Here is a 21,391-nt window from a genome sequence, read left to right on the forward strand (position 1 = left end):
ACACAATCTCCGCTGCAAAAACTCCCAACTTTCGGCCCCGAGTCGGCTCGTCCCAATTCGGTAACGCTTCCATCAACTGAATTCTTATCTTCTTCTGTTTCCCTCTTCTAAACCCCCCTCTCTACCTACTCCACGACTGTCAACCACTCAACTTCTCTCAACTACTCTTCGGCTTTCAGTCTCTCCCTATCTTCACCCAATTCACACCATCTCCTCACGTGTCACGTTCTCTTCGCGTTCGGGTCGGTTCGGATACTCTCGGGCCCGTTGAATTTCGCACACTTTTCGTGAAATTGACCTCATTCTACAACTTCTACACCCATCACCAGCAAAATGCACGCCACTGCCGCTCTTCGCAACGCTGCCCGCACCCCTCTGATCCGCTTCCTGGGCAAGCGCTCCACCCCTAGTACGTTTTTCCCGGCGTTGCTCCCCTCCCCTCCCCCCCTGGCTACTCCGGCCACGCGAATGACACTAACCTTCATCTCAGAGTCCGTGGACCACACTCCTCGCGTTCACCCCGCTTCTCCTACCGGAACTCTCCCTGACTCCTTCGCCACATACCGAGCCAAGGCTCAGCAGCACGGCCCTCTCGGTCGTGCCTCCTTCACCAGCGGCGGTATCGGTGCCATGTCCGGCGCTGCCTTGGGCCCCGTCCGTCCCGCTGCTGGCGAGTTCTTCGACCGCGCTGAGCTCCCTGCTCGCTTCGGACGTCTGTCCTGGACCGAGGCCGAGATCGAGGCCATCGAGTCTGGCGGCGCCAGCTTGTACGCGTAAAAAGTTGAAGTTCAAAGCCTGGTGACTTCTTTCTTTCCCTGCTGGCAGAGATACCCAATATATGAGCGACGGAGGACGATACTTCTCATGATGGAAGATTGTTGAATCATGGATACGTGGCTGGTGCCAATCAGTCGTGGATGTGGACACTGGCGACCTTTGGGGGGGGGGAACGTGGCTTGATCGAGTCTCGAGTAGCACCTCACATGCGGTGTTCACTCGCTGGCCCGACAGTGAGACCATCTTTCCTATCATTCGCGAAAACCCGCGACTTTTGGGGTCTTGCCACTCTCGTTTCATTTGTGTGATTAGATTTTTTTACTGCAAACCTGGCGCTGGTGGTTGGTTCCCGGTGTTTCTTTTACTTTTGACTTTCCTTTCAACGCGCGCACTTATGCACTGCTTCTTTTGAAGTTGGAAAAGCGAATGCGAATTGTCTATAGACTATGGACTTTGAGTGATTGGCTGAGCATTCTTCTGCTCACATTGTGACAATTTTTGCTCTAGGAGCACTTGATGCGGACAATGGAGAACATTGACTATCCCCCTTCTCTTCACTAGATATAAACACTTATGGTTTCCTCAGATAAATTCCTTGGCTTGTAGATGACTGAGAGAACACGTTCCCCGCACGTGCCCTGCCTTTCCACCTTCAATTCCCGAACTACACGTTTCCCTCCTTCCTCCAATCACAACATCATGGTGGCCCACGCACAGAGTTCTTTGACTTTGCGCGAGACAGATGAGGCTGACAACCTTACGACGACTTATATCTACTCTACGCAGAATGTGCTGTCCAAGCGAGATGCGCCCTCGGGGAGGGTGGATGTAATGGTGAGCGGACATTCCCCAGTCGGGGTTCCATCCCGATTGATACCGGACGTGATTTGCAATCTATTGTCTCGAGAATAGCCCTGGAGGTATGGATGTATTAATACTCATGCTTTGGGTGCAATGGTTGTGTCAGAGCGACTGGCTAAATGATTGGATTGGCACATGGCTCTATCGCGATCTGTCATTCTTGTTGCCACCCTAGCCTGACCATGCATTGGTGTTTTTGAACGTATTGCCATTGAATATTTGGCGTATCAATCTATGCATTGAGCAGAAAAGAATGATTGCATGTAAACGGTCGGGGGAATCTGACAATATCTATCAGGAACCATCCTCGAACTTGTTGACATGGTCTGCCAAGCCTCTCATCAGTTCTCTCACCGATGTCTTTCTTCCCTCGGGATATCCTCAAAGCGTGAGCGAAGATTACATCCGGTATGTTCAGCAAGGAGTTTTCGCGCCCATGTTTTATCGGACAATTCGCTAATAAAATCACCTAGATATCAAATATTTGTGAGTCTATGGACCTCGTGCGCTCTCCTTTGAAGCCCAGTCGACAATATGAAGTCTTCGTATATTTCACGGAAATGGACCCAATTGAATAAGTATCTTTACTTACATCTTTCTTGCATGAAAGGACTCCCTTCAGGCCTTCTGCAGCTCAATCGCAGGCCTTCTCTCCTCTAGGGCCGTTCTACAAGGTTCGCCGTCCCACGCTATGTATGCACTTCTTGGAGACTAACAAGAGTCATAGGAGTCGGCGTCGGTGACGCAAACGCTTCTCCATCATCCGCTCTCCTTCTACATATCCTCCAAGACTCATCAGGTCGTGTAGCTACCATTCTTTTTGCCCACCGCGTTGGCACAGCCCTCGAACCTGAATGTAAAACCTACCGTCTAGCAGCCGATGTATTCAACGACATTGCTATGATCATGGACTGTCTGTCGCCAATGGTCCCAGCCGGAGTGATGCGCGTAAGCATTCTCAGCACGGCGGGCGTGTTGCGTGCTCTGTGTGGAGTTGCCGGTGGGAGTTCAAAGGCGAGTTTGAGTGCTCATTTTGCGAAATGGGGTAACCTAGCGGAGCTCAATGCTGTAAGCTTTACAACTGTTTTCACATGGCTTTTTCTAATTCATTTATAGAAAGACTCGTCTCAAGAGACGGTCATTTCCCTAATTGGCATGCTTGTAAGACTCCCTCACGATGCTATTCCAACAACGATATCGAAATAACCATTTGCTACAGGTCGGCTCAGTAGTTGTCTCTCAAGTCACCGGGTTCAAGACGACGTGGGCAGCACTGCTAGTTCTCTTAGCGGCACACCTCAGCCTGAACTATGCCGCAGTGCGAGCCGTCCAAATGACAAGTCTGAACAGACAACGAGCAAACATACTCTTCTCCACCTTACTCGAGTCCGACTCCGCCATCGACATAGAATCTCTACGATCCGGGGACCTACCGACTAACGCGAAGAAAGACACCGCATCCTGGACCGTCCTCACCCCAGCCCAAGTATCCCAACAAGAACGCATCTTCCACGACTCAGGCGCCCTGCAATGGACAACCCCAACCCAAACACACGACCTAGGCACCGCCGAAATAGGGATTTCCCTTTTCTCATTCTTCAAATACAGCCAAAGCACGAGACCCTCAGAAACCAGCATCCCACTCTACGGCCTAACATCGCTCTTCGCGCACGAATCCTACATATTATACCTCCACCCCATCAAACCAAAGCCGCACGCCTCAATCCTCTTAAAGCGCAATTGCACAGTACACACGCAACTCAAAGCCTGGACACACGCCCTCCTCGCCTCAAGAGTCCTATCCACCTCCCTCAACCCATCCACCTCAATCCTTCAAATCCTAACGACCACCTTGTCAGCCCTCAACACCCGCTTCCCAGAATATTTACAAGCACTCTTAGACTCAAACTGGAACACCGCAATCCCAGCCCTAGAAACCCGATCCGGCCGCAGAGTTACATTGGCATAAGGGTCCATAGTTAGCGGTCTTCGGGGTGACATGTCCCAGAAGAAAAAAAAGAAAAAAAAAAAAAAAAGGAAAGCAAAAGAAGAATGGTTCGGGATCGACGCGGTTCCCTGGATGATAAGAGAAAGTTACATTCCAATTCCAATGCCAATTCTGAAGTGCCAAAGTTAAGATTAGGGGTGGAGAGGGAGTGCTGATATCATGTGGGTCAACTGATGTGCATGATGCGCGGTTTTCGAACCTTGGCTCTTAGCCTCCATTCTTCGTTCGAAGGATTGACGTGGTCTCGCGTTCCAGAACCGCATTTGGTAACTGGTCACGACTAGAATGTTCGCCTCGAAGAATTGAGTGTTTTACCCGTATTCTGTAACATGTAACATTGACGTCTAGAATTACGCATGAGAAATGTGAAAAGATTAGAAAAGAAAAAAAAGGTGTTTGTAGAGGGGTATCAAGTCTATTGATTCCAAACACGCCATCCTATCGTAGCAAGCTTCGACGAAAAAAGAGTCGTGCTCATGAAAATGGGTTCGTAAATGAACAAGGGCAAAAGAAAGACCAGCGCAAGGGACTGGCTCCATCCAGTCTATGTATGATGATGAAAATGCTTGTGGGCAAACCCGCACAAGAGATGTCACAAGAAAAAAAAGGAAATGAGAACAATATGACAGGGCATCGAATGCTCGCTAGGAGGCACTGATAAGAAGTAAAAATGTAAAAGAGAAAAAAAAAAGAAACAACGCCGAATTCGTATGCTGATGCATCGTGCACTCATACACCGCCAAAAACGCTAAACAAAGTCGGGTCATGTGAATTGCGTTGTGAAAAGGTCAAGCTCATGCGGGGATAAGTCGATGAGGGAGTTCGTTGAGGAGAGTTTCGTTGGAAATGAGATAAAGAATCGTGGAGATGTGTAGTGTAGTTCGTGTTGAAGGAGATTTTTGGAGAGTCGAATTTTGTGAGTTTAGTCGTCCAGACCGAGAATTTTAGGATCACGAGAACCACTGTTGCCGTGACGCTTCTTGAAGCCCAACTTCATGCCCATTTTCTTCCATGGATTTTCGGATCGCAGCTTGGGGCTGTGAGTGGGTAAATGGGGCTCGCTGGCTGGGGGCGTGTTGGGCGGTGTCATTGGTTCCTCCACAGTCGGACTAGATTGGGGGCTGGAGTCGTCGGTGAGGCCCACGGAGGTTGAATCGCCGCTGGCGCTTGTGCTGAGCGCACCAGAGGTACGCTTGCCCATTGCATGAACAGCACTGAGGGACGAACTTGAGCGGCCGGCCGTGGAGGGGAGATCCTTGGTGGAGGAGTTGGGGGAGATACGCCTGGCACGAGACCGGATTCTCTTCATCGGGTGTTCGTCGAGCATGGTGTTTGATAAACTCAATTCATTGTCGAAAGGAGAGCCGGACATGGGGAGCATGGATGGAGAGGTGGCATGGCTGTTGAGGAAGGGCAGGAAGATCGACTCTTCCATCAGGTCGTGGATGCGTTTGACGGCGGAGTCGAGCGTTTCTGGGACCGGGGGCGTGGTAACGTCGCGGTAGGCGAGAACCTCATCGCGAACTTCGCTGGAGAGATTGATTTCTCGCGGGGCGCCGGGGATAATATACGCCGTTAACAAGCGTTGCCAAAGCATACGCAGGTGTTGACTTTCGGGGACATCAGCGGAGATGGTCTCGACACCCAGACGATCGGCCAACGCCTCGTATGTTTCCCGATACCGCTTCGCTTCGAGGGTGAACTCTAACGTCTCGAGACAGTGGTTCTGGGAGAGGTAGGCCATGAAGGCACTGAGGGTGTATGGTGGCGGGGCGGTGTTGGCCAACACCTCATTGAGGGTGGGCCGCATCAGACAGTAGGCTCCCGCCGAGACGGCCAGGCTGACCGGTCGGGAGCCAGAAGATTCCATATCCTCGTCGGAGTCACTATCGGAAGAGGTTGGAGACAGTTCCGGAGTCGTACTGGGGGTAAAGTTCCAGAAGGAAGAAGCCAGGGACTTCTTCTTCAGCATGGCGTAGAGGGTACGGCGGGGACCCTGGGTGCGTTTTCTCACCGATCCTCGCCTGAGTGCTGGATAAGAGGCCAGCTTTTAGGATCGGAATATTAATGTTAGGGAAGGAAAGATCATAGAACAACAAAGTTGCAGATTCGAGCCAAAGTAAAGTCCTAATCATCAACGAGGGAGCGAAGGGAAATAAAGAGGAAACGAGGGTTCCACTTCCACTGACTGGGTTCTGGAATCATTCGTCGATCCGTATTACATGTAATGCCTGGTACTGGCGCCCAAGTGGAGTCGGGGCGATAAGATGGGGTGGATCGGAGAATGGAAGGAGAATGTAGGTGGGGCAGGTATCATACACCGTCATTACACACGCAAGGGCCCTGGGAGAGTAGCAATAGGATAGCCTACGAAGCCTAAGAAGCACTAGAAAGACCGGGGAGGGGGGGGACAAGGGGAGTGTCTCTCTGCAGGGGGGGGGCAGACCTTCTAGAAATGGAGCAAGTGTGCGTGTGCTCAGGCGCGTGGCGATTCCTCGTGTTTCCTTTTTTCTTTTAGAGGGGTTCCTGGTTTTCTTTTTCCTCTTCCCTTCGTCTCCCACCTATCCTCGATGGGGTTCCCTGCAATCTGACACTATACTCAACTCCCAGACTAACCCCCATCTGCACATACTGGGCCGACCAATGTCGACACTGAATGGGCCCACGGTCACCTCACGAGTGACGCTAACCACGCCATTATCCGGTCTCGGAATGTCAATCCTCGTTGGAGACCCACGGTTCAGTCACGATTGCACCAGTGACACGACAGTCTGAGACCCGCATGTTTTCGAGTGACACGCACATCGCCCTTGCGTAATTTTAATGCCTGTAAAAGTCACGTCATTCAACTTACACTGCTGCCTCGAATCAGTTAGGTCTGCAACTAGTTGGTCAATCGCCCTGCCGATCTAACTCACGGAATGTGTTGTAGCTTGATGATTTGACCCATGCACAAAAACCTCGCACTACTGTAAGAGGCACTTTGTCTGCTTTGCTCGTCTGTGATCGACAACACAAATTGTGGAATGTCCTGAGGTGGCAATCCATCACGGTCACTGACCATCACTGGTCATCGCTGGCCACCACCAAAATTACAAGCTCTGCGCCCTAGACTCCTGGTTTTGCGAGGCGCATGGCCCTCATAGGCTCATCGGCCTCTGGTAAGGTATCATTGCAAAATTTGCCTCGACTCTATTCAGGCAAATTAAGGTTCCTTTTCCCCTGTGTAGAAGCCATTGCGGCTGAATCACAAAAAAAAATGCTACTGTACTCATGAGGTAGACGCATCCGGCCATCTTGCCCAGACCTTCTAGAATGGACGGAAATTCTAGAATACCCGCCGAAGGACCTTAGTTGCGTACCCACGATCGCCACACCCGGGCCCCGTCAGAAAATTTCTTTTAGGACAGGATCTTGGCTCCTACGGAGATGGTTTCCTGGTACCTGGCGCGAAAATCTCTGTTCCTTGTAACTCGATTTGTCTCAGGATGCGACCTGGGCTTGACTCTTTGCCACTCCGGACTCACTTTAGCCTGCCAAGCTTATTTTGATGTACAGGGGTATCACCGCTGATACTTCCTAGTTAACCCGAGGGAAAGCGATTCTTCTTATCGGCATCGGGGAGTCAGTCAGACCACCGAAAACCACCGAAAACATCGGCCGATTCAAACCGAGCGCCAAGATCCACCAAATCAGCCTCATCTGAGTCAAGGCCTGATAAGGGCCATCCGAAAGCGGTGATAAGATAGTAGACCGACAAAGTTCATTGGGCTTCTTCGGAATTTTGTATCGACCGGCATTTTGTTTTTTTCTTTTTGTTTTTGTTTTTTTTTTGTGTGTATATGTCAGATCTGCCTTGGCTAGAGCTTGAGCTGATAGGGTTAACAATTTGAAGTGTATCTGGCCACGTCCCATTCTGCACCAGCCACGAATCGTGCCTTGCAATTATTGGATCAGCATTTAGCGCGCAGCTCAGCCGAACCTGTGGTTCGTTCTAACGGTGCAGTATGCAGTAGGTACGATGTGTAAGTTATGCAGGATTAACTTTCCATGGGGGGAAACAGCTACCGTAGACCTCCAGCCTGGTTACTACAGTACCGTACTGCACTGCCTCGCACTGCATTCTGCGCCGAGCATCCAGGATAGCCATTGAGACCAAAAACGAGACCCAGACCAAGACCAATTCACCCCCCCAGTAACCACGCAGCACTCGGAGTCCACCTACCTCTCTCCGTATTCCCTATCCACAATACCGCCGAGGCCGAGGACCTTGCACCAGCAAGGATTCCCCACAACGTGTGCACGGGGCGGCACTTTTCCCATTCCAGCATCCTTGGACCTCCCACCGCACAATCTAGAACGCCGGCTCGGCCGCTGGTGCAAACCCGACTGGCGTGGGGTACCTTAGAGGCACACGCTAGTACCAGATAGCGCAGGCCACAGCGGGGGGGAATGCTGTGATCTGTCTCGTGTCTCGTGGCCTGGGAGCTCGGAGTACGGGGTAATCCGAGCAGGGGCTAGTCTGTGGCGTGGGGGAAGGAATAAGTCACAGAGAGAGAGAGAGAGAGAGAAAGAGTGAGCGAGAGATTCGCAGCGCCCATGTCATTTTCAGATCTAATTTTTTTTTTAAAACTCCCACAGTGTGCATCTATGCTTCTGTATACGCCCCTGCACCCGCAACTCGAGGAATTATTACAGACGTATAATACCGCATCCCAGACCCCGTCATCAACCACCCCGCTCTCCGGTCCCATCTGGAAGTCGTCATCCAGGGTCCCCCTGAACCAATACGTCGTCAGTCCTAAATGACGTGGATGCCGGGAAAGTCCAATTCCGAGTCCGTGACCCAAACAAAAAGAGACCCCTTCTGGAAAGAAGAGGGAATGGAAGGAGATAGCGGAGATCAACCAGAGTCTCGACCTCGCTAAATCCATCCCCCAAATTCCTCCAAATCCCATATTCCTCCACTCCGACTCCACATCCTATCGGCCAAGCGAAGCCAACCGAATAAGGAGAGACGATCAAACCGCGTGCATGGCAGAAGCCGCCAGATGACCTCACAGCCCCACCCTTTTGTAGCCAAAATCAAGATTTATCTCTGGGATAGAAGAAAAAAAAACATGCCCTCCCCTTAGCGCTTCGATCGCGGGAAGCTCGTGGAGAACACGGGAGAGCAGAAAGCTTGCCCAGGAATCGGCGCTACTCTGAAACAAAATCTCATCTGGGCTTGTTGCTCTCGGCTGTATGGTAGGTGAGATTGCACGGATTTCTTGCCGTAATTTGGAGTGGATACCGCCCCCCAAGACGCCTAATACCGTCCCCTGAATTTTAGGCAAAGTGTGGCGCGATGGGCCGACTATCCTTCGATTTCCGCGTGGGGATCGTAGAACAGGCTTTGGATCGTGGTCGATCTGCCCATGATTTTGTTTTTGGCTTTTTTTTTTTTTTTACTTCTCTCTTCTTTTTTGCCGTCCTTGCAAGCACTTGCATTGCGGGTTCGATATCCTCTGGGGGGGTTCTTTTTTTTAGGATTCTAGCGATGTAACGGCGGACTCCGGTCTTTGTTTTTTTGTTTTGGTAGGCGCCCGTTAGCGCTCTGCAGCGGCGAGACTCTGTTTCTGGATGGTCCCAGCTTCTAGAAGCGCTGGCTTGCTTGCTATATTTCGCACTTGAAGAATCTGCAGTATCCACTGGATCTTATTATTAAGGAGATCTCTTCGTCTAGAATCCTTCGCCTGACCTGACTTGTTGGGGAGTGTCCCGATATGAAGTGGATCGGCATCGAAAAAATCGTTATGACATCAGCTGGGGAATAGACCTACGATTTAATGTCATGGCCGAGTGGCTTAGAAGACGAGATTGCATACTGTGTGGCGTTGGACATGCGTTTGCATATCCAAGCATCATTGAATCGAGATCTCTAAATATTCGTGAGATAATAGATGCCAGTGACAAGGAAAGTATCTATTGACGTTGCGAAAGACCGTCTACTTCGTCCACACACTAGCATCATACTCATCCATCAACTCAACATACTCAGTTCCAGCCGCAACCCATCCTTTAATCCCCCCTTCAAGAATCATACTCTTCATACGCGAATCTCCCTGTTCCATCAAATAATCCTTAAACCACGCCGCAGCCCTCGGACCCCTCCCTCTACAAGAGCCTTCCAGAAAGAACCGTTAGACAAGCACAGACCGAGCTGAAGCAAGAAAAACACCCAAGTCTTACCGCAATACCAAATAACATGTTCCACGCCACTACTCGCGAAAAGAGTATACAATGCCGGGCGGGTAGGATACAAACTCTGAGCTGGCAGATTAATCGAGCCACGAATAGTACCACCCTAGAAATAGACATCAGCACACCGTCCCCCAATATCGATCTTTTACTAGTCGGGTGTCAATGCGCATACCTCGAAATCGGTACGTCTTACATCCACCAACACATAATCCCTACCAGCCAGCTTCCCCTCCCGGATCCAGCGCAACAATTCCTGGCGGGGAAGAGCTTCGACCTCGGATGTGGGAGCGGGGTAAGCTGCATGCCATGGGGTGTCGGGGGCGTCTGGTGCAGCCATTAGGAGATCAAGATTCGCCTTGTCAAGTGTTACTAGCACTGGAACTGGAAATTGGACCGGAACTGGAACTAGATGGAATAGAGATTTGTCAAATTAAGCGAAATGATGGCAACCGAAGCTCAGCACTCATGTATTTTGTGCTGTAGAGTTTGGTCTGGTCTAATTGGTTGAACTCGGGGTGTCTGATCCCCGCTAAAATGTCACATGGACTACGCTGTGACATGCCGCCCTTCTCTTATTGGATGGAGGGTGGAGATGGCGCAGGATTAGTAATAGTTTTGTGGGACTTTTGGATTATGGGTGAAAGCGTGCGTGTATAGGGTTTAAACTTTCCGGTGATGCTGATTGTTAATCACAGATAGCAGGTAATGGGAGATAGTGAACCTTGGGAATTGTACAAGTGCGGGGGTGGCCTATAGACTTGCGGGTAAAGATAGTGGTCAATGAGAGTTCACTGACTGTATTGTATGAGCCGAACGAATCCGGAGTATAAGCAAAATCGAGTGTAAAGTACCAGAGAAAGTGAGGAACAGAGCGAATTAGCAAAACCATGTCATGAAACTGGATCGTGCTTTGAATTTACATCCCAGCCGGATTTGATGCAACATTTCTATGAAAGGTATATTCCGTATTCAGGGCTCACAGCAACCCATAGCAAAGGATTCGGACACTTGGAAGTAACACACGGATTCATAGCTCAAAAGCACCCCGCTTGCCTGGTGCATATATCCCTTCCTGTGCCGGATCGACACAGTCACGAGACCACAATCATATTCGGTAGCCTACAGTGTCAACTTACTACCAGCCAATACGTCGTCATTCACGATTAACTTCTGATTAACTTCTATCAGGTTTCTCGCACCCATACTAGCAAACTTTGAAATCATGCAGTCCCCAGCGCGGGGTCTCGGGAGCCTGGATCCGGCGAGAGCATGACCGTCTGTGCTCTACTAACTTGATGGATGGTTCGGCCCAAGGATGGTATCGATCTGCAAGTCATGTACACCTACATGCATCATAGACCCCAGTCGACGGGATGCAGGAAGTATATTTGCATGGTTTAGGTTGTTTGATGCAGGTATGGTACGTTAAATGTGAGCTTAGTGTAAGGAGAAGGATAAAGTAATTTTGTCGTAGCTTTTACGTATCTATTTAGTCACTTAGGCACTAATTATATCAAGAGTCTACTGACGGTACAGTACGCATTTGCAACAATTCTTGGTTGGATCGTATGATATTCCATTATCAGAAGAGAATCAAAGAACAAGCCTGAACACCCAATCAGTACAGTCAAGCCCACAGTGTTTCTTCTCTCAACTGACAGTTTCACCTGAATCGTTCTCATACGAACGAGAGCAGCGAGATGCAGAGCTTTTCGGCTGAGCTGGACGAGGTCTAGTCCGCATCCCCAACCGTGATATCTACGTCAGCATGGAGACTCCCCTCGCCGACATGGAATAGCAATCTCGGATCTCGTATCCTACGAAGTACTGTCAATCCTGTCGATCTCTATCTGCATGCCAATTTACTCAATACAAAACGCCATTTCATCACCAACTCACCCGGGAAATCCCCTTCCCCCAATCGGGAACCTGCAAACAAAACAACTCACGACACACACACTCGGTATTTCTCAAACTAAAGAACCAACAGGACTACGCCTTGCAAGAACACACTCAACAGTCTAAGCTCTCAGTGTAATACCGGATACTCACTCTTTCACCTCTGCTTGCGAAGTGAAACAACAAACACACCATCCCGCTCGGCATCCCTCCGAGCCAAGTCAAGCATCCTCCACAGGCTAGTCAAAGCCATCCACTAACCTCCACAGGATGTGCGAAATTACCCTAGTCATACCACACCAAGGCCTAGCTGGGCACCTCCCCGTGGCCTCAACATTGTGGGCTGTCAATATGACATCCAAAGGCCCCACCGCCAAGGTTCAAGACTGTTTCACCCAGACGGGTCAGTCTTCAGTCTTGCATGATCTTCAGACTTAGTACGGTAGCTTATTGGGTACGACTCGGTTAGGGCTGGCGGATTCCCACATTGTATGGGTTCACTTACGTTTGAAGGAATGGATGAAGTTGCAGGTTGGTGGGTAAGTAGCCGGGTACAGCTTTCACAATCTTTCTGTTCAGCATTTCGTTGCTCGTCACAAGGTGCACGGGGCTAATGACTAGGATACTATGGGTAAAAAGGAGGTAAAAGATTATATCTGCATCGAGCCCTAGACAAAGAATCCATGAAGTGATTAGTTGCGGAGGTCCCGAGTCCAGGTCTCCAATAGCTCAATAACTATCCAAATTCTTCCCTTCAGGGCACCTAGAACCTTAGTGGAAGACAAGATCCCTAACACCTACAAATGCACAGTATGGCCTTCTGCGAAGAAAAGAACAAAAAATCAAAAAAAAGAAGCATGTCACCAGCTCATCCCAGGATCCGCAAGCCCATAACACCGACGATCCCAACTCTATCGTCCACCTCAAACCTCCACGCCCCTCATGCCACGCACATCCCTAGTCCCAAAAGCATGCAGAAATAAATCGGTAATTCCAAAATAACACAGCCACCCCATCAGCCCACTCCAGAGAAGGAAAAAAAAGAAAGCAAAGCCCAAGCTTAGTACTAAGCCCGAAATTCCTCTGCCTACCGGGGGGAATCCTGCAGGCGCACCGAATGAGCAGCGCGCCAAGGATACCAGATGCGGGGGATGCACCGCGTGAGTGGCTGCAGAAGATACTGCAGGATGCAGTGAACAAGGGGGACCTCGGGGCGTGGTGGGAAAGAGTGTGTGAGGCGGTGCCAGATTGGGGATTTGGGGTGGTGTGTAGATCATACACATTGGACAGGGGGATGAGCTGGTGCGAAAGATAGGGCACATTGGAGAATAATTATAAAAGGGAGATAATACTTTGAAAGTGGCAAGGGAGTATCCTATTTTCTATTTACAGAGACTACTGTAATTCATAGAAATAGATCCTGAATGGGTTCATAAAGGGGCATTCTTGTTTGGTTTTTGCTTATTGTTTCCTCTTGCTTCCTTATTATTGTCCATACAAGGTTTGAACAAAGGTACCTTGATCTTCATATAGAAGGGTGGGGAGGGGGGAAGGGGGCCCAATAATTGGGTATGAAAGCTCACACTATGCTCGGCGATGAACCGGATTGAGCAAGCATTTACTTACGTTCGGGATCTTGATAGAAGCCCATTTTTGGGGTGTGAAGATGGTTTGGGTCTGTCACACTATATATTGGAATCCACGTCAGAGTCAAGGATGTGGGCGTTTTCGAGGACGGGTCGTGCTTAGGACGGGGGTTGTTATTTGTCAATTACCGGTGCAGCTTCAATGATATCATGATGCGTATGCATTGACGTGGATATTGAATGAGATAGTACGGGCTGATGGTAGCCCTGACGACTGTATGAGATGTTCAAGCAACTACCCAACCATAAACCGGATACAAGTTGTTCCCGTCTTGAAGAGCTCATGGGGATCTGAAAGACCGGTTACTTGACCAGTCTACGTGCCGATTATTGTGCTCTTCTCAATGGAAAAACGCAAGTGTATTATCTTCGCCTATTCCGGAAACAAGTATATGCGCTGTACGGACGCGAAGCAATCGTCAAGAAACACAGGGGGAAAAAAAAACAATGCTATCTTATGCCACAACTACCAGGAACAAACAAAAACTCGCTTCTGTAACGGAGCAAGAACAAAACACGACACAATTATAGACAAGGGCAGTAGATCAAAAGGGGTGAAAACAACCAAAGACAAACACTCGGACATGACGAAGGGGAATCGAACGGGCGAATATATGCAACGTGCGATCATCCTTTTAGACGACGCATGGACACGCAATTGAAAAGACTCTTTGGACCCGGGTGCAAGGAGATGGCGTCAACGGGTATGGCACGGTTGTGAAGAACAGCCCGACAGGAGAAATATTTCAAAAAGAATCACAGGGACATTAAAAGGCTCCACCCGATCGGTGGGTGGGATGAAATTCAGGGGCTGCTCTTGGACAATATCGAAACTTGAGCCTGGTCAGTGGTCTTTCGTCCCATCCATCTGCGAACCTCAACGGCAGGTTCAAGCCAGCATGCGAATGCTGGTGACTATTAGATCACTTCGCAGAACTCGACATTTCAACGAGCCTCGAAAGAAATTGCAAAATATCGATGAATGGGAAGCGAATTGCCCGATCCACTCGCTTGCAAAGTATCGAAGTTTTGTATTAGACGACGCATGGCGAGTATAAAGCAAAATGGGGAAAGCACAAGAACAAAAAACTCTCAAGTTCGCCGTTGCCGAGCCGTAGCACCATGAAAGAGTGATGAGACGTAACATCAATGAGAGGAAGGTCGTTTCTACCCACAGTCGTGTAGGCTGAAGCGTCGAATGGGAAGAAGAAAAGGAGGATCGAAGGGATGAGAGAGGAAGAGTGACCAGGGGTAATCCCATGCCGACGTATAACTTTGTTTTCTTCGGCCGTCTTCTGACAGTTGCGGGGGCAGAAAGAGCAAGGGGAATCATCAGGTCGTGTTCAATTCAGTGACAAGCAGCTTTGAAATGGTTCGAGGTCAACCTGGATCTCGATTTACGCAAGCTACGCGGCACTGAATGACCAGCACGGCCGGATCACCTACCGCAGCACAGAGCCTTCATCACCTTCTGCGCGAAAGTGGGCTGCGGTTCATTGCTTGCTTGGCCACCAACCTGCTGGCTGCTCATAGCAGGGTTTCCGGGGCTTCCCATGCGGCCGGGAAGGTGGGCGTTAGAGTTCTGGAATTGAGCCTGGGTGGATGCGGTTGGAGTCGTTGCTTCCAGGCCCCCGCTCTGGCGTTTGGGAGGCATACCGCCGGATCCGCTTGGGCGATCGCGCGTCTTCCCAGCTCCGGCCTTGGCTGGAGAAGGGGGCGGGGGCTGCGCAGCGTTTAAACGATCGGCAGTCACACCGGGACGCTGGCTGCTACGGAGCTGACTTCCGTGCAGATCGCGTCCCGTCGAGGTCTGGTGAGGCAATTCGCGTCCCGAGCTATATGACTTGTAGTCCCATCCGCGTCCATTATTGAGCTTCATCCAGTCGTACTCTCCATCCTCAACTTCGCCGGCGTTCTTGAGGGCTTGTGTCAAAATATCACGGAGGTAGTCGTAGTCGGGAGTGTCCTCAAAACCAAGGTTGCGAACGTAGCTCAAATACTTGTTAAATTCTTCTGGGATAGGTTAGAAAATCTGAGACTTAATCAAATTGATAGGGAGAGCCCTACCAGGGTATCCATCGCAAAGATCTTTGATGGCGGTGGTTTGCTTCTTCTCACCAATCTTCTCATACTTCTGCTTGTTGGTAGCAGCCTTCAACCCCTGCCAGGGGAGACCACCTCGTCAAGAAGTACATGAAGACGTGACCCAGAGCCTCCAAATCATCTCGTCGTGATTGTTCACGGCCCAAATGTGTGTTGATACTCATGTAACGAGCGGTACCCGACAGAGACTTGCGCTCACGGTAGGGAATGTGCTGTTTGGTCTTGGGGTCACGGTACTGCTTGGCCATTCCGAAATCGACGACATGAATGACGTTCGCAGCCTTGGTCGAAGGGCGACCGATCAAGAAGTTGTCGGGCTTGATATCGCGGTAAATGAGGTTCTTCTCGTGAATGGTTTGGACACGCGAAAGCTGTAAACGATTAGTTTAGATGCACTTCGAGGGATCGGGCAAATCGTACCATCTGCTTGGCGACCATCACGACGGTCTTGGTGGAGAACCGACGGTTGCAGTGGTCGAAAAGATCCTCAAGACTGGGTCCAAGGAGGTCGATGACGAGAATGTTGTGCAAACCCTCCTGTCCGAAGTAGTAGACATTGGGAATACCAGCTGTGCACAACAGTTAGCAGAATATTCGGAGAAAAGCTCCGAGATGGAAAACATACGACATCCGACCAAAATCTTGTAGGTACGGTACTCATCACGCAGCTGAGGAGCATCGCTCTTTCGGGGTTCCTGTTTTGGTCAGCTTGGATGTCATCCCCTTTTCCACATATGACGTACGAATTTGATGGCCACCTGCTGGTTATTCAACAGGTTGGTGCCCTCGAAGATGACACCGAAAGAGCCTTCACCGATCTTCTTGCCCACGCGGTAGTGGACACCCACCACGTTCGAGGAAGAGGACGCCATGGGATCCGAAGTTGTCAGGAACGAAGCTTTTTATCACGGGACAATGGCTTCAGGGACGGTGACACGTGATTTGCACTGTCAACTGCGGTCAGCACGAGATCCAACGATGCACACGGAGGTAGTCGACAGGTTCGACATACACCGCAGGGACACCTGATAGCTCTATCCAAAGTAAACCAGTACTTCAATGGACGCAGGTCTTGGCCGATGGATCGGGCGAGCAGGATCGATCAATCCGAGTACCAGCCGAGGGTCTGACGTGGCAAGACGGTCTACCCGGAATGGAAAGCTGCAGAAGCGATAGAAGCGGAATTGATCGAGCCAAGCAACGATTGAGCGAGTCTGGTTCCTTCGGGGTCGCGAACGGGGGATTTCAGGCGTGAGGAGCCAGACAGGGCTGCCGACCGGGGGTAGACTTTGCCAGGACACGGGGCGAAAGCAAACCGCGGAGGATGGAAAACAGGAGCAACTGTACTCTAAAGAGAGTACGAGCCGTGCCTGAGAGCAATGGAGAGGAGAGGGAGAAGGGGGTAGAGGTGGAAGAGGAAGAGGGAGAGAAGTCGAAAGAGAGAAAGGGAGCGGAGGGTATTGGGAGTGTATTTGGTACCCGTGATGGACGGGGGCGGCGCAGGAACTGGCGGTCACGGGCGGTAATGATACCCGCGAGTGCTGGGAAAACCGGGGGCGCCATTTTCTGAGAATATTATTTGGAACGCTCTACGCTACTTTGCACTTAGGTTCTCACCGTCACATAGATCCACAGATTCTCCGTCCGTTGTTCCGCGTCTAAGATGCCTAGTTTAAGACAAAGTATAACCCAAGTCTTGTTAGGCTAGAGGATTGACCAGTCCGTTCTTCGTATCCTGGGATTTGAGCAGGGTATAATGTTTAAACACGATTCAGATTTGGAGGAAACCCCTGCTTTTTTTTTGTACATATAAATTCCCCTTATTTTTCCTGGTTCAAAAGCTAGACTTTGAGAATGAGGATCTTTGGGAAAGGGCGGGTATCACCGTTCCTGCGTGCCGAGTTTTTCTTACCGCTCAGGGGATGCCGTCGGACTCGGTCTGGAATGCGCCTTAGCCTGGTAAAATTGCGGCCTTGGCATAGCCCTACTCTTTGGTCCTGTTTTTACCCTACAATATAATGACACCGGCAACGCTGTTCCGATTTGTTTTATTATCACTTCTCGATCGTCTTGATCAATGGAAGGCACTGACATCTCCCGCAGCTGCAGGGCTCAGGACAGAAAGAGTGACCCGCGCAGTCGACACGTCTTCGACCCACTCACTCGAAGGTTTAAGATACGTAGTTGCATCATTCACATCCCTCCAAAGTTGGGGTCCAAGATCAGGGTCATTACTATTCTAAGCGCGATGGCACGATCATGACCCGGGGCTTCACAAGGACCGATCAATGGTCTCTCTCTATTCATTTTCACCTTCATCAGCCTCGCCGCCAAGCTCCTCCTGAATCTCTTCCTCGTCACCGTCGCTAACATATTCAGCGTTTTCATGAAATTCGTCTTCGTCGGAATCTTCATCACTGCTTGACCCACTGCCTTCGCTTTCACCGTCACTGCCCGGGTCGTAGTCTTCTTCATCCTCCTCGTCCTCTTGGTCTTCAAGCTCTCGCTGGGCTTTTTGTAACTCGCTCTCCTCCTCGATACCCGTGGCTTCGGCAGCGGCCTCCTCGATATTTTTCGGCGCGTTGACATTATACACCTTGGCACGGCGAGCCTCCGCTAGGCTTGAATCCTGCAGACCGTGGCGTTTGATATACTCGTCAATGCCGCCAAAGTTCTCTTGATCAATCATAGAGAACTCAAATTCCTGATTGTCTTCCTCAGAGCCATTTCTTGGACGAGCAATGATGTTCAGGTTAAACGTATGCTGGAGAACGGATGTATAAGAGACCGATTCGACCGTATCGAACGAGAAAAAAAGAAGTGGCTTCTTGAAAGCGAATAAAATTCCCGTCGAGAGCAGGAATAGATAACCTGGTGATACTGTCAGTGATTTGAACTCGGCTTCTCATGGCCAATCGCCGCCGCATGGCGCGACATACCTTCTTTGCTGCCCCGGAATGCTTTGACGTGATATGCCTTCTCACCCTTGCGATGCGCCTCAGGCGTCGCGCTCACAAATTCTCTCTCGTCGGGTCGAATGACATTTGTATTAGGCATGTTATCATCGAGAAGCTTCTGAATCAATGCCTCCGCAGTCTCGCCTGGGTTGTTACCAATCTGTTGACCCGATCCAGAGAACGCAGCTTTGGCCGGGCCATCGGCCACGGTGAACACCATGGCATCTAGAGCTGATATGCCCTCCGGCGGCGGCGTAACCCCATCTGTGAAATCGGGAATGATACAGAAATTGAATTGTTTCTGCGTCTTTTCTGGGACCGGAAGGCACAGTGCATGGCCTAGTGGTACGCAGCAAAGATTAGCTTTCAATCTCAACATTGTTCTACAGCAAGTAAACTCACGTATCTTTTCCATCGGGATGCCAAACTCCACCTCCTTTGTAGTTTGGTTCCTCGTGCGGAGATACCCAGCAGTGACCTCGAGCGTGAGCTTCTTGCGCTGCGGCATGGCGAACGAGATGTCTTGAACGTAGAACTGCACCGGCGCATCTTTCAGACTGACAGGCGCTTGTGGAGTCTCCACGGATGTCCCATTCTGTATTTTGCGCTTCTTCGCGGCAGGACCGTCGTTTGGTGGCGGTACGATCGGAAGTGAAGTGCTCGCGGCCCTGGCCTGCAGGGAAGATGTGTAACGCGCAAGATCTTCAAATAAAGGTGCATGTTGCGGTGTATATCCTAATCGAATCGGATGGTAGGTCAGTGGTTGGTTCGAAGGGTCGTGGTTTGAACAGGCGTAGATGGCGCCGCTGGCTACGCACCGATCGCATCGTAGACTCTCTTTTTCAGTGAGGGCTCAGTGACGAAGGCCTCCTCGATGGCGGCAATGGGCATGCCCGCCGAATTTATAGCTGCAAATGCCATTATTGTGTAATAGGGATGCAACTGCTTCAGGGATGAATTCAGCAGTGCAGGGGGGGGTGAAAAGATTGAACTTGGGATCAAGGATGGCGTCGACGCGGGAGCATCTGTCTCCCTGGCGGCCCGCGCATCACAACCCTACTTTGCACCTTAGTAGGCTCGATTCATATGATTCAATGAGATGAATTGGGCTAATATTGCTAAAACGTTTTGTTGGGAATTATCCCCGTTGAATGCAGAAAAAATGATACTAGAATACAATTGGGTTTATACACATCGCTCTCGGAAATAACCCCCCATGCGCAAGGTCAATCGCTCAATTCAAGCAATTTGCTCGGTCTTGGGCTTTTGCTTGGACTTGATCGACTTACCCATGTTCATGTTCATGAACTGGCTGATGAAAGCATCTGTCTCCGTGTCCATAATTACATTGCCATTGGCATCCAGCTTCGACACCTTGGCTGCGGCACTCTTCGCAGCCCGCTGCTGTCGGAATTGTCCAAGAGGTGTCAACAAAGACTGGCTGTCGAGCCATTCCCGCCGATACTCCTCAATGACCTTCTCCCTCACGTATTCGGGGTCGTGGCGTTTTCGGAACCTTGAATATTTGTTGCGGAGTTCATCGAGAACGCTGGAGGGGAATGGAGCACTCTCCAGCGTGGGGGTCCAGGAGGGGATGTCGACTTCGTAGCGCGAGGTATCACAGTCATGATCCTTGATCTCCGGTTCTTCCTCCTTCGGCCAAGGAATCTCGATGTCGAGTCCAGAAACATATCGAGTAAACCGGGGAAGCTTGCTCCACGATGGCCGCTCAAAGTAAGGCTTTCCAGCGTATGCGTGCTCAATAATGTGGTCCATGACCTCTTGTGTGTCTGGGTCCTCCAACGCAATGACGTGTCGGATGTTATCCATTGGTACCGGCATAGCCTGGGTCATAACATCGCCCTTCATGCCCATTCCTTCTTTGGCCCATTCAGGGACAGCGACATCGGCCTGTGGAAGCGGTCATTGATTAGCGGCTTTGCTTGTGACCGAGAAATCGGACTGAATGCATGTTCTGAGACGCACCATATTGAGGTCTTTGAGCGTGACCGTCTCACTTTCGGCATTGACCTGGGTGATATCACTGATCTTACCCGCATCCCGACCCCGAATGATACAGACTCTGTCTGCCACTGCGAAGAGGATCTGCTTGCGGCGAAGGTGCTTCGGAATCGGGGGGAGGATGCATCGCCGCGCCGTCCATTGTACCGTAGGTGAATTCCAATACTCCGACATCTCGCTTTGGAGCCAGCTCACGTTTGGCCCAGTCTTCCCATCGGTTCTCCCGTGCTGCTTTCTGGTTGGTAAGAATGCTCTTGTTGAATTCCCTCCTTGAGCGAATTCCCTGAGAGCGCTCAACCAGCTCCTCCCGTCTCTGGGCCCGGAAGAGCTTCTTTTGGGCCTGCTTCCTGGCCGTGGCCGTCCGTTGGATGACCTTCTGCATGTTGTGCGAGGTTGGCCAACAATGGCTGATGTTGCTGCTGTTCAACTTCGCGATGCGCGGACGGAAAATTGCGGCCGCACTTCGGTTCACGTGACTCAATCAGTCATGCGGACTTATATAAGCACTGTCTATCTTCAAAGTCAGTATCTGAAGGTCCTGATATTAGCTTCCAAGATTTATGGAGATTTATTGATACTATTCAGGGTCTTTGCGGTAGTTTCATGGTACGTTCTGGGTCGCATATGCGTTGATTCTGTGGAGCTGCCGAACTTCGTGGTGAACTCTACGGCGCGACTATCCACCGGACACATGTATCTTCCAGGTCTGTCCACTACACCAGACACTATGGACTTCTTGCCTGGGCAAGGACTTGGCACGCATGCAATGACTATTCAAGCACTTAAAAATCCCGTATAGCTCTGACATGGCACGTAGATTTCTACACTCACTACCCAACTTGTCACGCATGATTTTACAAGGCTCGGCTGTGTTC

General features: G+C 50.5%; 6 protein-coding genes across 6 annotated transcripts; 2 read left to right on the forward strand and 4 right to left on the reverse strand.

Annotated features, from left to right (window-relative positions):
• Positions 1 to 333: 333 nt before the first annotated feature.
• On the forward strand, positions 334 to 777 carry N7477_005663 (alpha-ketoglutarate dehydrogenase subunit KGD4; the record flags this gene model as incomplete). Its single annotated transcript, XM_056967326.1, has 2 exons — positions 334 to 409; positions 491 to 777. The coding sequence occupies 2 exons, from the start codon at positions 334 to 336 to the stop codon at positions 775 to 777; spliced, it is 363 nt and encodes a 120-aa protein (XP_056822080.1).
• Positions 778 to 1,476: 699 nt separating this feature from the next.
• N7477_005664 (RUS1 family protein) lies at positions 1,477 to 3,607 on the forward strand (the record flags this gene model as incomplete). The annotated part of the gene is made up of 6 exons (XM_056967327.1): positions 1,477 to 1,611; positions 1,937 to 2,062; positions 2,249 to 2,312; positions 2,366 to 2,706; positions 2,755 to 2,799; positions 2,858 to 3,607. 6 exons carry the CDS (start codon positions 1,477 to 1,479, stop codon positions 3,605 to 3,607), a joined length of 1,461 nt encoding a protein of 486 aa, XP_056822081.1.
• Positions 3,608 to 4,568: 961 nt separating this feature from the next.
• N7477_005665 (regulator of G-protein signaling domain-containing protein) lies at positions 4,569 to 5,618 on the reverse strand (the record flags this gene model as incomplete). The annotated part of the gene is made up of 1 exon (XM_056967328.1): positions 4,569 to 5,618. One exon carries the CDS (start codon positions 5,616 to 5,618, stop codon positions 4,569 to 4,571), a length of 1,050 nt encoding a protein of 349 aa, XP_056822082.1.
• Positions 5,619 to 9,633: 4,015 nt separating this feature from the next.
• Positions 9,634 to 10,226, reverse strand: N7477_005666 (putative arsenate reductase (Arc2); the record flags this gene model as incomplete). Its single annotated transcript, XM_056967329.1, has 3 exons — positions 9,634 to 9,812; positions 9,878 to 9,992; positions 10,062 to 10,226. The coding sequence occupies 3 exons, from the start codon at positions 10,224 to 10,226 to the stop codon at positions 9,634 to 9,636; spliced, it is 459 nt and encodes a 152-aa protein (XP_056822083.1).
• A 4,646-nt stretch (positions 10,227 to 14,872) lies between these two features.
• N7477_005667 (casein kinase I) lies at positions 14,873 to 16,409 on the reverse strand (the record flags this gene model as incomplete). The annotated part of the gene is made up of 6 exons (XM_056967330.1): positions 14,873 to 15,447; positions 15,502 to 15,612; positions 15,641 to 15,908; positions 15,958 to 16,106; positions 16,163 to 16,232; positions 16,281 to 16,409. The coding sequence occupies 6 exons, from the start codon at positions 16,407 to 16,409 to the stop codon at positions 14,873 to 14,875; spliced, it is 1,302 nt and encodes a 433-aa protein (XP_056822084.1).
• A 1,427-nt stretch (positions 16,410 to 17,836) lies between these two features.
• Positions 17,837 to 20,898, reverse strand: rtt106 (putative negative regulator of DNA transposition (Rtt106); the record flags this gene model as incomplete). The annotated part of the gene is made up of 7 exons (XM_056967331.1): positions 17,837 to 18,408; positions 18,477 to 18,833; positions 18,897 to 19,229; positions 19,313 to 19,402; positions 19,784 to 20,405; positions 20,481 to 20,587; positions 20,664 to 20,898. The coding sequence occupies 7 exons, from the start codon at positions 20,896 to 20,898 to the stop codon at positions 17,837 to 17,839; spliced, it is 2,316 nt and encodes a 771-aa protein (XP_056822085.1).
• Positions 20,899 to 21,391: the final 493 nt, after the last annotated feature.

The sequence above is a fragment of the Penicillium maclennaniae genome (genome assembly GCF_028827695.1).
Source record: "Penicillium maclennaniae strain IBT 15551 chromosome Unknown utg000005l:1.0-2652337.0:1.0-2654196.0, whole genome shotgun sequence".
In the NCBI taxonomy this organism is placed as follows: domain Eukaryota; kingdom Fungi; phylum Ascomycota; class Eurotiomycetes; order Eurotiales; family Aspergillaceae; genus Penicillium; species Penicillium maclennaniae.